The sequence below is a fragment of the Nematolebias whitei genome, chromosome 17, assembly GCF_014905685.2.
Source record: "Nematolebias whitei isolate Nwh7 chromosome 17, NemWhi1, whole genome shotgun sequence".
NCBI classification, from domain to species: domain Eukaryota; kingdom Metazoa; phylum Chordata; class Actinopteri; order Cyprinodontiformes; family Rivulidae; genus Nematolebias; species Nematolebias whitei.
Window position 1 is genome coordinate 37,083,164 of NC_056514.1, and position 16,240 is coordinate 37,099,403.

The following is a 16,240-nucleotide window of genomic DNA, read 5'->3' on the forward strand; positions in this document are numbered from 1 at the left end:
TACAAAGTTAGCAACAATGCTAATATACCAAACTAAAAATTAGTTCGGATATCAGCCGTTAGCGTTTCTGTGCCCACCAAGGGGGGGGGGGGGATCCCGGGGAGTGAGGTGGGTTGGACTCCCAGATTGTCCCATCTTGATAATAATTTAAGGAAACTATACTTTAAAACCATATAATTTTATTAAGATTTAATAATATTTGGGGGCTGAGATGGGGTAGACAAGAGGCAGGGCAGCTGACTCCGGACCAGAAGGTCGCGTTTCGACTCCCAGCCATTCACATGTCTGAGCAAGACATCCAATCCCCAGTTGCTCCCCAGGCACCACAGCTGCCCACTGCTCCACCTGGGTGTCATTTATGTGGGCAAAATGATGCATTTAAAACTTCTACATCGCAAAATGTATTAAACCAATGTCTGCCAGACAGGGTACGGGCCCCTCTAGGCCCCCTCTTGGTGGCGCCCCTGCGACAAACAGCCGCAGGTGCTGCTGATTACTTTTCATTACTTTCCAACCAGGGCCACCTGTTGGAGCACAAACGGCAGGTTATATAGATTTTCCCATAAATGGACCTTAAAGTCGTGACGTTTTAAATTCCCACCACGTGCGTCTCGTTCCGAGCTGAAAAGCTTCTTCCTGGAAGCTTCCAGCTGATGGGAGGAGTGGAACAGGACGGCAAGCCTGAAAAACCCGTCCAGACCGATCTCCAGCTTCCAGTCGGAGCAGCAGCTCTTCCTCCTCTGATCCACCTCTCCTGCTTTTAAACCGATTTTTAAATTTTATTTGGAGGCGCTGGTTCAAACCCCGGCCTGGGATGGATGCTGCCCTGCCTGTGAGCCGGCTGGACAGGAGCGACCACACGGCGTTCATCCACAACAACACCCTGTTTGTGTGGGGAGGGTACCAGGTGAGCTGCTTACCTGTGCAGGTGGGCTCAATCAATGAAACCGCCTCAGAGCTAACATGGAGACTGACGGTCTCAGGAGCAAACTGTGGTTTTTTTTTTAATCTTTTCACTTGGATTTCCTTTTTAATTCTACACCAGCCTGCACCCTCACCAAAACCAGGTTATTGAAGACCCTCAGGAGGGAGTGGAGGGAGTGATTTGCATGATAGTAGCGCATTAATTTTCAGAGGCAAATAAAACTAGAGAATTTGCATTTCCTGCAAAAATGCAGCGAATGCTTCTTGCTGAAGAACCTTATGGGGGAAAAAAGCTGAAATGGCTATAAACATGCTGAAATCTAGCTGAAAAGGAAGAACAAGCCTAATAAGTTAGCAGAAGGAAAAAAGTGGAAATTACCTTTTTAAAAAGCTGAAATTTCCCCCCAAACAGCTGAATATTCGCTAAAGAAATGTAAAAAAAAGCTTAAATTAAGGAAGTGAAGTGAGCTTAATTGTGCCCACTAATGGTGAAAGAAGCATAAATTAGCACAATAAAGCTGCAAAAAGCTGAAATTTGCCAAAAACGGCTGAATAGTAGCTAAAACAAGCAGAAAAAAGCTTAAATTACCAGAAGGAAGTGAAGTGACTAGAATTGTGCCCACTAAGGCTGAAAGAAGCCGAAATGTGCATAAAAAGTTTGAAATTGTACAGAAAAAAACAGAAATTTCCCCAAAACAGCTGAATATTCTCTAAATAAATGTCGAAAGAAGCTTAAGTTTCCAAAAGGAAGTGAAGTGAGCTTAATCGTGCCCACTAATGTTGAAAGAAGCATAAATTGGCACAATAAAGTTGAAATTATCTGCAAAAAGCTATTTGCCTAAGACAACTGAATAGTAGCTAAAACAAGTAGAAATAAACTTAATTTAACTGAAGTGGGTATAGCGTAGATATGCTGAATTAATCTAGAAAAAAGTTAAAGATTAAAAAAAATATGGAATTGTCTGAAAGCACAAACGGCTGAATGTTAGCTGAATTTTCAGAAATGGCTGACTTCAACAAAAATAAGCTGAAAGGAGCATAACAAACTGGTTTTGGCAGAAATAAGTTGCAAGAAGCACAAATGTTGGACTTGGCTGAATAAAGCTGAAAGTAGCACAAAACAGCTGAAATTAGATGTAGTAGATTTTAATTTATTTTTTTGCACAAGGAAGCTGAAGTTGAACCGGATCTAAAAGTAGTAAAAGGTTGTAAACGGATCAAAAGTTATGAAAGATGTAAAAGCAGCTCATGAATTTTCAGTGTGAATTGAGAGCTCTTTAAGATTAGAGGCAAATAAAATAAAATAAACCTTGAAACTTTTCTGTTTGCCGTCTCGCCCCGTTTTTATCTGGATGTTTTCTCGGCAGGTGGAAGCTGGACAGGATGTGGCGTTGCCCAGCGATGAGATATGGCTGTGTGATTTGGACAGCGGGGCGTGGTAAGGAGGCCGTATCAGCCGAGATGTCGCCTCGACCTGCAGCTGAACATTAAAGCATGTGCTGCGGCTCATTTTGATAAAGAGCTGCTTGGAGACGTTTGTTTTCCTCAAGTTTTGATAAGTTTAATCTTTCATGGCTCAGACGTATTAACCCTTTCACTTCACTCCGTTTTCTTTTGATGGGAGACAGGCAGAGAAAGGAGATGACCGGAGACGTTCCCTCAGCCTTGTTGGGTTTCTGCGGCTCCAATGTGAACGATCGGCTGTACGTCTTTGGAGGTTGTGACTCTGCAGGGTACTCGAACCAGGTGAGACTCTGTGGACGAGGTAAAAGCTCGCTGGCTCAAGTCCCGGAGTACACGGGGCTCTAATGCCGAGCAGACGCCTCCGTTTTGTAGAAATTTGCCAACTTATTCTTACCTCTAAACTAGCTATTTGAACCACTTTTCCATGGGCTCAAATATATACATACACCCCACTAATTGGCATGATACTACCACCACCATGCTTAACAGTTGGTCTGAAAGCTCGTCATTGTGGCCGCACAACTTTAAATTTTTGTCTTGTATCGGTTAAATAAACTTCTCCAGAAGATGTTGGTCTTTTTTGGAGCTGCTTTCTCGGAGCGTAGTGTCTTCGCTGTGGACAGGACGGGGACTCCAGCGTCTCGGCAGTTTCCAGCTCACGGCAGCCTTTAGTTGTTGAACGTCCGAACTGGTTTGTTTTCATCCAAAGGCGACCGATGAGTGTTCAAACAAATTCTTACTGGCAAACGGAAACGACCAGCTGCAGTCAGTCACGATCACTTACGAGAAGTTAGTCACTTTATCAAAAGATTTGGGTGATGTAGTTGAGCTTAAAAATGTAATTTTGACCCAAATGTAGACTGGAAGAAACTGGAAAAATTTAGATTTGTGCCCCAAGTTCTTAATTGAAATCATTCCACCCCTGAAAATGATTCAAGTGATTAAAAGTCCAAACTTACTGACGACCATGGCACAATGAGTGGGTGTACCAGTGGCGTAGTGCACGTGATACTCGGGCATACGGAGTATACCCACTAGAAAAGCTTAAGAATTTCAATATACCCAGTTAAAAGTGCCAGATGAGACGTGACATACCATTAGGCACGTGTCCTACGTTAAACGGTTAAAACGCTTCCATATCTATTGGTATGCAGCGCTTTGCTTTGATACGGTTTTATAAATTCTATAACACGTTTTTAATACAAAGATTGTTGTACATTTATTCAAATATAAGCGTCAGAGAAATTTTGAAACGTCCAATATGCTTAAAAATCAAAATAAATTGACGATTACATTGTACTAACCAGTGTACTTTGGTTTCCAAGCACAGTATACCCAGTACAGAAATGTAGACTACACCACTGGTGCAAACGTGTGACTGCTGTCGGTTCCAAAAGTTCAATCTTAACCTGATTTTTAGAGCTCATTTGTTGTCGGCTAAACTGCTGGCTTGGCTCTACAGAACCTCTGGTGAGGTCGGTGAACAAGGCCAGGCTGATTCTGGCAGATCCTGATCACCCACTTCTGGCTGGGCGGCTGTGGCTGAGTGGTTAGAGCAGTCGTCCTCCAATGCAAGAGTTGAGGGTTTGAATCCACCAGCTATCACATGTTTAAGTGTCCCTAGGCGAGGCCCTGAACCCCTCATTGCCTCTGACGGTGTATGAATGTGATAAAGCACTGATTAGTCTCTATAGAATAATTTGTTCAGTTAGCTTTGTAGCGATCTAAAGTGCTGTATGGGTAAATGAGGACACGGATTGTAAAGTGCTTTGAGTGTCTCGATGAGATGGAAAGGTGCTAAATAAGTACAGTCCATTTACCATGTACCCACTCCATGGTGAGTTCAGGTTGCTTCCATCTAGACGCAGGCGCCCAGATGTGGAGGAACAGACTGAAAAACTTGTCATCCCTGTAGCGATCGGGCTTCTCAACAGATTTAGTTTAATGTCTCAATGTCTTGTATGGATGTTTTGTGTGAAACAAATTGCCCTTTGGCGATGATAAATATTGAAACTGAACTAAACTACAAGGAATCTGTGGCGCAGCTCGTTTAAAGAAGGGGGGGTAATTTGATTGTGTTCAGAATAACTTCAGTCGTGTTCGCAGCTTATTTGAAGCAAGTGAAACCTTTTAAAGCTCCACCAGTTTAAAATAGGGCCCAAACGTCTTTGTTTTTTATTTTTTAACTTTCGTGTCCTTGAGAGTATCTAACCCTCTGACATGACATTTGCAACAGGCTCCATATCTGAAGGAAACAACTTTTTTTAAAATACTCATTTGTCACAAATTGAGCTTAAATGTTTCAATGAGCCAGAGTTTTTATCAGCAGTTCTTTAGGTTTCCCAACATTATTTCAAAAGATTTGGACTTGGGCTTCTTCTTGGATGTTCAGATCTTGACATTTTGGTTTATTCTGGTCCTCCTTTGTACTTCCATCTGTGCGCAGAGGAGTTGCTCCTTTCATCCGCCCCGTTCCTGGAGGGAGTTATTGGAATTCCTCAGGAATTTCCTCCAACTTGTCACCTGGGCTCGAATATCAAGAGATTAAATTTTTTGTATGTCAAAGGTCAGAGGGGCATCACAAAAACAGGCTTTTGGCCCAGATGCAACAAATTGTATTCAAGTTCTACAGAAACTTAATTCAGTTTGTCATTCAACACAATCACTTGAGTAATTTTAGCTCGCGTTCACACACGAGTGAATCCTGAATCGCTTGTTTTTAGTTTAACCAGTTGTGTAAACCAGTTTTTCTGGCTTTTCTTTTTTTTTTTTTTTGACCTGACATGCAGGAACTGAAAAGCTGACGTACACGAGCGAGGCTTTATTTCTAGTTTTAATTCCTTCTGTAAGACTTTGTTGCATCATTACAGTGCATCTGCTGCTATTTGTACCTATTTTTATGTGCTTGTTTCTATTGTACAGCACTTTGGTTGGTCTTGTTGCTGATTTAAGTGCTCTATAAATAAATTGGCTTGGTATTATTGGTGTTTTCGATGAGGAAAATATCTGGGTTTGTCTCCGGTTCAGATGTACTTCTGCTCTGAAATGTGTTTTTTTTTTTTTTTTTTTTTTTAAGTCCTGGAAATTTATTATTTTTTCTTTAAGGTTGGACATTTTTAGTTTTTTCTCCCTCAAACTGAATGAGCTGCACTAACCAGGTTGTTCTTTAAAACGGGTAAAGTTGACAAATCCTTGCCATTTGTATGCAAACTGAAGGTTGCGTCACATCTTGAGCATTGCATTAATAAAAAGGCAAATAAAAATTGGCAATAAGTCATTGCTGTTCTGTTGCGTTCAACTTGTGATTAAGGGTTTTGCTTTTCCAGATCAGGCAGATTTGGTGCGTTTTAGGTCGGTCTGTTCATTTCAGAACTTTGCTGGACGTCATGCGCACACAAACTGTCCAGGTGTAGCGAAAGAGGACGTTCTGTTCAATGCAACCTGTGCAGAATTGGGTCCAACACGTCTTGACACAATGAAATATCAAAACCTTCCTTACACACGTCAAAAGTATAATCTAGTCTCGATCCGTCTGTAAACTTTGATCTTGTTGCTGTAGATCTGTTTCGCTGTATAATAGTTTGACACAGTGGCAGCTTGTCAATAGAGGGTGCTAGGATGCCACCTCACCACCATATTACAGTGAAGGCGTTAAAAATTTTTTTTAAAATGAAATGTTTTATGTTAATGAGTCAAGTTTTTCAAAAACGCTGTCCCTTATTGATGTATTTCTGCTCTGGGGCGCAAATATCTTTGCCCTTAGACTCTGGTTAAAAGTTGCACATGTGCAGTTGGCTCCTCTTCTAGATATAGACTATTCTTGGCGCAGCTCTCCTGCGCCCAGAGTATGGGCGCACTGTATGGATCATGCTTCCAGTCCTGGGACAGACTATGCAGTGACACTTTTTTTAATTTTTTTATTTAATCAAATGGCAAGTATACAACAAACAAATGAAGTTTACAGAAGAATACAGCACTTGCGTGAACAACCAACCAGGGGTGTTGGACAAATGTATTCAAAGATTAACATATAGGGATTGTCCTGAGGGCCTTTTCTTTGGTAGTCCTACTGATTTAACATATTATAATGGATGTCTATTTTGGACTTATAGCTTCCCCCCCCCCCCCCCCCCAAAAAAAAACCTCTACCAGCCCCGCACTGGTTTGACACACGTACAATGTGCTACATGTGGGTCTCCTGTTAGATTATTTAAAGCTCCAAAGAGCTGATCTTAAGGTTTTAACATTTTGTGATCTAAAACAAAGTCCGAGCAGCTGGAGGGATATTTCAAAGTCCTGTTTACTGTAGAGTTTCTGCTTGCAGATGTTCAGCGCTGACGTTTCTCAGCCGTGCTGCTCTTGGACAAGACTGACGGACGCGAAGGGGACGACTCCCTCACCCCGAAACAAACACTCCTGCTGGGTGCACGGAGAGAGGTCTGTTCTGTTTGTGGGAGCCTGAAACGCATCACAGATGTTGACGCTGCTCATGGAGCACAAACTGCTGAAAGTGTTTTCTTTAAATGCTGAATGTCTTCAGGGAGCGATTTGAATATTTTTCTGCCATCTTGGTTATTTGAATTAATGGCAGTAATTGTTGTTGCAGGTTGATCTACTTCGGTGGGTATGGATGCAAGACGATGGGGGACGTGCAAAACTCTTCGTCGTCCAGCTTCATCATAGACGACATGTCCTGGGTGAATACTAACCTCTGTAATTAACTCCCTGCAGCCTTTTCAGTTTTTATGCTCGGGTCTTGATGAATTTAATTGTTTTAGGCAACAATCGGAAACACTTTGTTTCGATGCTGGGGGTGGAACAACGAGGTCCACGTTTTTGATACTCGGACCTCAACTTGGAGTAAACCTGACACTCAGGTGAGCAGAACAGGTGAATGTGACTGTTTTTAAACCCTGCTGTCGACAGAATCGCCACCTTGACACCGGTGGATCATTTGGGCCCCGTGAATGGCTGTCTGCTGCGGGATTCAACCCTCACAATTTGACCTTGGGGGTGGGGGGTGGGAGAGGAGTCAGGCTAAAAGCAAAGACCTGGATGGAGGACGACTATGTAAAACGAGTTGCCTCACCTGAAATAAAAACTTGTCCTCCTGAGGCCAGACCTGTTGGGTGAGGGGCTCAACAAAGTGTTCACAAGTTAAGAATAATGGAGCGTGAGGTTGACGGATGTTTAACTCCTTTCAAACACGCCCAGACACAAGTGGTTTCCTCAAACTGATGAATTAAGATTTGGTACCTGAAAACTAAAGATGCACAAAATAAAACTATTAACTCTTAAGAAAAATAAACTACAAATAATATCAAACGCTTGTACACTCGAAGGAAAACAAAATATAGAAATAAAACACACACCTCATTGGCGGTGTGCTACCAATTTTTTTCAGTTTCAGCTTCTTCGAACTCTTGAACTTAAAAACCTGTGCTTACTTGCCGATACTCGCATCATTGCTACTGACCGACTTGTTATTTTCACACCTGAATACAGCACCAACTACAGGTGGAATGTAAAACTACATACAATAAAACTGTACAAGCCATTTAAATGTAAAACATAAAATAAACTGGCAGTTACAAGATGTATTGGTGCACCGTCTGCAGTATTGCGTACTCTGTACCAGTCCGTTGTAGTGAAGGAGCTGAGCTGTAAAATAAAGCTCCCAATTTACTTGTCGGTCTACGTTCCTGCCCGCACCTATGGTCAAACTCTGGGTAGTGACTGAAAGAAGAGAGGATGAGAAGTTCAGTTATCCGGAAGAGACTGAATAGAATCACTGCTCCTCCGCATCGAAAGGAGCCAGTTGAGGTGTTCAGGCATCTGGTAAGGACACTCCCTGGGCGCCTCCCTAGTGCGGTGCTTCAGACATGTCTGACTGGGAGGAGACTCCAGGGAAGACCCAGGACACACTGGAGACGCTGTCTTTTGGTTGGCCTGGGAACACCTTTCCTGGAAGAGGTGGCTGTGGAAAGACGTCTGGCCCTTCCTGCTCGAGGTGCTGCCTCCATGACTCGACTTGGGAACAAGCGGAAGATGATGGATGGATTTATTATGGACATCTTTGCGTTGCATACTTTACACACTGGAATCAAAAGCTGTGCAGAAATGGTCGGTCTGTAAAAACAGTAAAAATCCACGATACTTGACCCTACTCTGGTCGACCCAGAGGGGTCTTCATTGGTGGATTTCGCTTGTTTCCAACTTGGTCCTTTTTTTGGAGGTTTTTTTTTCCCCTAATTTCTAAAAACAAGTCCCTTTTTTATAGAAACTCTGTTCCTCGACAGAAGTGACTTCTGAAATCAAAACAAACTCCTGGGATTGTTGGTGGATTATGACTTTTCCTCAGATTCTTTAACCGGTGGTGGATGTAACCAATGTTAAATGGTGGTTTTAATGTTTTGGCTGATCTGTGGGTGCGATTGAAGTGTGTTGTCTTCTTCAGGGTCCTGCTCCTGATCCCAGAGGCTGCCATGCCAGTGCCCTGCTGGGGAACAAAGGTTACATCAGTGGCGGTGTGGTGAGTTCACTGATGAAACGGCCTGAGGGCCACAAGAGTGCGATGGTCTTCTGTATCCAGCCGCTCGTTGACAGGAAACGTTCGTGCAGTGATGTTTTAAGATGGAGTTGTACAAGAGTAGGACTTCCTCCTTTGTGGGGACGGTTTGCGTCTGGCCCTTTCCTGTCTCGGCAGCTCTTTCCTGTTGTGACGCGATGGCGCCCCGTGCACAAAAACAGATTCTGTGAATGTTTAGTCCTAGACTGTCCTGCTGCATCTGAACCCCCCCACCCACCCCCATCACCTCTAACAACCTTAAGAGTCTGAGATGGACTTGATGAACGTCTCGTCGTTTGAACACAATGACTAAAATTAGAGGCATATCTTGAAGGAATGAATGCCCCTCCGCTGCATTTCAAGTCATTTTTAAGACTAAAATCAACTCGTGCTTGTTGAGTTGAAGCTGTTCTGGTCAATTAAGTTGTGACCCTCGGTGCATGTTGGGAAATGACTCTCGGCTACGGCCACAAAGTTTAACATCTATAAAACTGACTGAGCTTTTACGCCTCCTAATGTAAATTAGCCATGGAGGCCATCTTTGTTTGAATTGATTCCAAAAGTTAGTTTCTTGGTATACGTCGAATCATTTCAAGTTTCATTAAAATTCCTTCGGTGGTTAATGAGATTTTGCTAACAAGCACATGCGCTCATGATGATCGGCGGAGCAGAGTAACCAAAGTGGCCGATTGTTTACGGGTGACCAGACGAGGCTGCTTGATCCAGTTTGCTCCTCGTTTTCATTGATCCCATCTGTTTGCAGGAAACTGCAGCGCTGGACATTTTCTGCTTGGACCTCGGGAGCTGGACTTGGACTAGATTGTAAAACGTCTTTCAGATTAAGAACGTCTTTTAAATCTGTTATCTATTTTTCTTACATCGTACTGCTTATTCTCAGCGACTGCTCCCCGTCCTGTGCACCTCTGGGCCGCTCCATGCACACGATGACCTCCACATCGAATGGAAACCTCTTTGTTTACGGCGGCCTCGGCGTAGATGGAACCACTATGAGTAAGTGAATGACTACAGAGAAACTGAATTTCCTGCGAAAATGCAGTGTGAATGCTTATTGCTGAAAAACATGCTGAATTGGAAGAAAAAGCCTAAATTAGCAGAAGGAACACGTACAGTATTTGCTGAACTGGGTTTAAATGAGCAGAAATTGGCATAAAATAAGAAATTGGCTAAAAAACAAACAAACAGAAAATTGCTTAAAATTTAAGAAATTGGCGTCAAAAGCTGAAATTAGGGAAAAGTAGCTGAAGACAAAAGCTTAAACTACCAGAAGGAAGTGGAAGGAGCTGAAATGTTTTTTTTTTTTGTTTGTTTTTTTAAAGTGGAATTTGCTGGAAAAGCTAAATTTTGCACAAACTGCTAAAAATCAGCTGAAATGGCAAAGTTGAAACCAACAAAGCTGAAAGGAGCATATCAAGCTGCAATTAGCAGAAACAAGTTAATTACTGGTCGGCTGAAAGTAGCAAAAATTACCTTGAAAAACTTGAATTTCTGAAAATCGCTGCAATTAGCTCAAATGCTAAAAAGCTAGCTGAAAAGGTAGAACAAGCTTAAATTGGCAGAAGAAAGCAGAAAGAACACATTTGCTGAAAGAAGCAGAAATGAGCACAAGTGGGGAAATGTCTGAGAAAAAAAAATCTTAAATTGGGGAAAAACTGCTGAAAAGTAGCTAAAAAAGTAGAAAAAGCTCAAGTTGCAAGAAGTGGAGAGCACATTTTTGCTGAATTAGGCTGAAACTATTGAAATGGATGCAAAAAATGTAGAATTGGCTGAAAAAGTTTACATAGCATAAAAACGGCTATATAATGGCTGAAATAGTAGAAAAAGCTGAAACTTGCAGAAATAAGCTGAAAGAAGTGTAACAAGCTGAAATTAGTACAAAGTTGAAATCAGCACAAATGTTATTTAGCAGAAAGAATCAAAGGAGCATAAAACAGCTGAAATTAGCTGCAAAATAAATTACATTTGCACAAGGAATCTAAAAGAAGCTGAAGCAGAACAAAATGTGAAAGGAGTAGTAAAAGACTGTAAACGGATCTGAAGGAGGTAAAATAAGCTCAATTCAGTTTCTATGAGGACAGAATGACAGAAAAGCTAAATATTTCAAAAAGCTAAAGTTGCACCAATACCAAACATCACCGCAGGATTTTCCTGAAAGAGCTGAACGTCTTGAGAAATTTGAAACGGCTTAAATTGTGGGAAAAGAATCGAGCCGAACCACATACAGAAGAAAAATATTAAACCGTTTCGTGTCGGCTGAATCCAACATCTTGTGATTTCTGAACTCTCCAGGAAAGGAAATGAAAAATCACTTGGTCTGATAAATTGATTCATGGGATTTTCTTTATTTATTTTTAAGACGATGCTTGGCAGTTCAACACCCACGGACGAGAGTGGATGAAGGTGACGCACCCTCACAAAGACAAGCCCAGGTGAAGTTCAGTACCTTTCAGCTGTTTTAAAGGCATGGTTCATGTCTTTAAGAGTGGGGTTCTGTGGAAAGATCAGACTAATATTTTGCCTGTTGTAGACGGCTCTTTGACCCATCTCTGCTTTATTTATGTGCTTAACGATTAAAGTAGATGAAGCTATAAAAAAAAGTGAAACAGAATAAAAACGACTTGAATCAACCTCAGTGTGGAGAAAAGGTTTCATTCAAATCTAACGGCTGCAGTTCAGCTGCTCATGCAAACTTTATTTAATAAACAAAAACGAGTTATTTTCTAACAACTGAACATTTGCCCATGTAAATTGTGGCGGCGGCAGCTAGCTGTAGCAGTTCCTGTGCAGGCTGGAGCACTTTGACCATTTAAAGAAACTGGGTTTGACTCTGCGTTGAGTTTATTCTGGCCGAGTTGATATTCATGGTCAATCAGAAGGCCATCTGCAACAGGTAAGATGCTGACCTTTTGACTGAACCTCTCTGAACTAAGTCTCACTTGAATAATTTACACTTTAGAACATTAAAACATTTCAGGGTAGCTTTTTATTTGAACCTGTTGGAGGCTTCATGTTGCTGCTTGTGTAGAGTAAAAATCTGTTTGTTTTCCATAAGGGTTTGTCACACGGCTTGCTTGGGAAGTGACGACGATGTTGTTGTGTTTGGAGGAAGCAGCAGCCTCTGCATCCACATAGACACGGTACGAGACTTAAAAAAATTAAATGAAATTCATCTTTAAACACTTAATGTTTGCACAAAATGTTGCCTGGCTATTTCTCTCTGCAGACATTACGAGGCTGCAGCGTTGGTCTGTCCTTGTTTTTAATATTTTGCACGTTTTAAACTGCATTAGTGGGCGAACCAGTTGAAACTGTTCTGATTAATTATCCAGATGTTTTCAGGATGATGAAGGAACACATGAAGTAAAGGGCATTCCATCCTAAGCTTTTTGCCTGCTGCTTTAAACACGCCTGATTCAGTGATTTAATTAAGTTCTGCAGAAGCCTGTTAATCACCCATTCATTCAAACCAGGTGTGTCAAAGCAGGAAACTACTAAAACTTGCAGGATGGTGTTCCTCAAGGACCTGAGTTGGGAACCACTGAGTTATTCAACATTAACCAAAACGAAAAATATTACCACTGTCAGTTTTACACATTCAGCTAAAATTTAGTGTAGTAGCAGCTGAGTCATTCACAACACTTAAAGCACTAACAGATTATGCTATTCTTTAAATCAGGGGTGCCCACACTTTTTCAGCCTGCGAGCTACTTTTTAAAACTAAGTCAAAGTGATCTCCCTACTATTAAACCTCGTTTACATGAGAACAACCTCTGGAAATGTTGGCATTTCAGTGTTTATTGGAGGTAATAAAGAAAAAGAGCAGGTTTACATGAAAAACACTGTAGTTTCCATGTCAGTCGGGTTGCCAGATAAGAAATTATAAACTATGGCTTTAAAATCGTGTTTCAACCTAAACATGTGCACTGGGTAAATATATTCTAAGATGAGATATGCGTTTGAACATGGGCACAGAAAAGGAGGGGGTAAAAAAAGATGAATTTTATCTGGCAAACCTGATGCCGGACTCTGCTGCATTCATCCCCCCCTGAAAATCTCCATTCTGAGACATGACATAAAAAAACTCATTGGGCACCCCTGCTTTAAATTTTGTAAAGCAAGGCAGTGGGCGATATGCATTCCTTCAAAAAAAATAAATAAAATAAAAATAAAAACATCAGAGCTATGACTCATGACAAAATGATTTTACTTTTTCACACGTGTTAAGCCTAAGTATCAAACATAATCATCATAATTCTTCCGACAAGTTTGTAGCTCCATTTAACTTATTTAAACTAAATTTTCAACTGTTTAATTTTTGCCCTTGATTTTCAGGTGGTAGTTCTGAGGTGTCCGTCATCAAATCACTGCAGGGACGTTTTCCTGTTTCAGACCAGGCCGTACTCTCTCTGCAGGTAACTGATTTTACTGTGAACGGTAGCTGGCAACGCTCACGTTTGTCTCTGCTCTGCGTTGGCAGGACGTTTGTGTGAACGAGACCTTCGAGAGGTTTCTACTCCTGCTGGTGTGCTAATGAGCTTACTGTACGTGAACAGGCTCGTGTTGGTCAGATTTAAGGTGTTGTGAGGTTTTTGTGCCCTGAACAGGAGGCGATGTTCTCTTTAAGGAGGAAAAACCAGATTTAATCGTTCTGGACACATTCGGGATCGGTTTACACGTTCTAAAACGTTTCAGTTGATATTTCGAGCCTCCTAACTTCAACTAAAAACTAATATTTTAGAGGAAAATTTAAAGAACTTTTTTTTGTTCTCCTCCAATTTGGTGAACAAAATAACTCATTTTGTTTTAGCCCATAAAATGTGCTAGAATGTACTAAAACACTATTTATTACAGGACAAATAAAATCTTACTGCGTGCATTAACAAAAGATGGTCTGTAAATTAATTGACCCTAAGGCAATTATTAAAAAACAAACAACAAAAAAAAAAAACACACGACGCGATTGCAAATTTATGAATCCTTTTTAATCTTGGAATGTGGGGATTTCATTAGTCTTGCATTATTTTAAAGAGTTGTGACAACAATGAATTGACTGAATTGAACATTTTAGCAAATGAGGCTTTTTGAAATTGTGCCATTAGTAGGCCTGTCACGATAAACAAATCAATTAATCACATAAATGAAAATTATTGATCTCATTTTCATTTATCGGCTTTATAGTTTCTTCGTGCCTCTCTCTTTCTACTGAAGACACTGGATGACAACTCCCGGTGCTCTTCACTGACCCCTCCCTTTCTCTTAAAATCAGTTTTTTAACGATCCAAAATCGTGTTTGGTCCGTTAAAAGCAGTTAAGCTACGAGCTAAGCTAACAGGCCGACCTCAGTCTTGTCAAAGCTCGAATTCATGGTCAAAATCCATTTTTCTTAGACAATGTGCTCACTCCCTCACTATCCATCCTTCAGTTCAATCTTATACTACCACCTGGTGGTCAAGAAACGGCACTGCACACAAAAATTACAAAATTTCTTCTTAAATTTGACAATTATTAATTGTCAAATTTCAAACAATATTATCGGTTATCGCAATAATTTCGGAGACGATTAATCGCCCAGCAAAATTTATCGTGACAGGCCTAGCCATTAAGAGTAAAATTAGCAGTTTTCAGTCTTTCATTTGACTCTGGATTAAAATGGTGACCGATGGCTTTTAAAGGGTTTTAAATGATTTCATTGTTTAGCTTCTTGTTTGTGGATCCGTCTCCCATTAGCTCATAAAATTCTTTACTTTTAATGCAACATTTTGATTATAAAAAAAAATGTTTGATGTAAACTTCAAAGGCTGAATATGCAAAAACTGAACCCATGAGGTTATCGGAGCAGAAATGGTTCTTCACCAAATGTAAACGGTTAAAATCTGTTTAATCCAGGTAGAAAATCCAAAGTTCAGTCAGGTCCTCAGGACAGCTTTTTTTTTGAGCTGTTAAGTCCTTCATCCAAAGGACTTTATCTAAATTATCTTTAAACTATAAGGGCAGCGCTTCACAGAGAAGCTGCAGCCCCCGTGCACCCGTCTACCCTCGTCTATGGACGGCTGCACTGAATGTATTCTCGCTGCGTTAACTGTGCAACAACAAAGTTGATTCTGATTCATTGTCCGAGGAGCCACAACAGACTCACTCCCACAAGCAGCACACTCATAGTGGACCAACCAGTTTGCTGGGGATAATGGTTTCTGGGGCCTGCCCTCTTCCCAGTCAACTCCTGAGAGGCAGCCATGGCCAAAGCGGTTCAAAACATTAAAGGACATTTGAAAAAAAAAAAAACATCCAGATGACCTGACTGGATTTTCTACCTGGATTATTGAGCATGAACTTTGATGTTTTGAACCACTTTGGTTATGGCTGCCTTTAGAGGAGTCTACGAGGGAGAGGGCGGACCCTAGAAACCATTATATCACCAGCAAACTGGCTGGTCCGTTATGGGGGTTTGCTGCTTGTGGGATTCAGTTTGTAGTGGCTCCTCGGACTGATGAAGTCCTTTGGATGAAGGACGAAACATCTCGACAAAAGAAGCCATCCAGATGACCTGACTGAACTTTGTCGGTTAATGTTGTTTTTTTTTTTTTTTTTTTTTTTTTTTGTTCTCCTTGGATTCTCCAGACTGTGTGAGGATTTCATCGGTGGAAACTCGGAGCTCCTCAAGCAGCAGCTCGACTGGCTGCCGTCAAAACTTCGCGACAAAATCAACGGTAGAGTCGCCTTTTTCTCCGCCATGAAGCCGATCGTGAGCGCCTGAAGGGAACGTTTTTACAGCAACAACCCTCCGAGCCCGTCCTGCTTCATTTATGTGCGAAAAGTAACTTTAAAATGAGTTGGGCTACATTTTTAAACTTCCTAATTTGTAAATAAAGACTTTCGTTTTAAAAAGAAACTCTGTTTAGGTTAAGTTTTAGTCTGTGAATAATATTTTGAATAAAGCTGTTTCATATTTCTGTGGTGTTTATGCCTTATTTTTAAAATGCAGCTGGAAACTAAAGAATACAAGAAAATGGATGTGAATCGTAAACCAGTGCTGAAATTTAGAATTAACTTGATTAGATGATTTAAACAAGCAAAAAATGTCAAATTGTTCCTAAAAGGCTAAAGCTAAGATGAGCCAAATCAAAACTAAAGCAACTAGCTTTAATTTAAACAAAGTTTAGATGAGCAATATCAAAATTAAATCTAGAAAAACGATTTAAGATGAGCAAAACCATTGCTCTAAGCTAAAACGGGATACGGTTTCTAAAAGTTAAGCTGACTTAAAAC

General features: G+C 41.0%; 1 protein-coding gene across 1 annotated transcript; it reads left to right on the plus strand.

Annotated features, from left to right (window-relative positions):
- The first annotated feature begins 559 nt into the window (after positions 1 to 559).
- On the plus strand, positions 560 to 15,924 carry LOC119423815 (kelch domain-containing protein 1). The gene is made up of 13 exons (XM_037691226.1): positions 560 to 907; positions 2,292 to 2,362; positions 2,553 to 2,670; positions 6,713 to 6,825; positions 6,995 to 7,085; positions 7,167 to 7,265; positions 8,846 to 8,920; positions 9,720 to 9,778; positions 9,855 to 9,967; positions 11,331 to 11,403; positions 12,027 to 12,111; positions 13,307 to 13,386; positions 15,593 to 15,924. The coding sequence occupies exons 1-13, from the start codon at positions 815 to 817 to the stop codon at positions 15,726 to 15,728; spliced, it is 1,206 nt and encodes a 401-aa protein (XP_037547154.1). The 5' UTR covers positions 560 to 814; the 3' UTR covers positions 15,729 to 15,924.
- The last annotated feature ends 316 nt before the right edge of the window (positions 15,925 to 16,240 follow it).

What these genes read in the sequence shown, in the direction of transcription:
- LOC119423815 (XM_037691226.1), top strand. Translation starts at nt 815, where the DNA reads ATGGATGCTGCCCTGCCTGTGAGCCGGCTGGACAGGAGCGACCACACG. An exon ending in CGTAGATGGAACCACTATGA is followed by an intron (nt 9,968 to 11,330) that starts GTAAGTGAATGA and finishes TTTATTTTTAAG; the next exon opens with ACGATGCTTGGCAGTTCAAC. An exon ending in AGGCCGTACTCTCTCTGCAG is followed by an intron (nt 13,387 to 15,592) that starts GTAACTGATTTT and finishes TGGATTCTCCAG; the next exon opens with ACTGTGTGAGGATTTCATCG.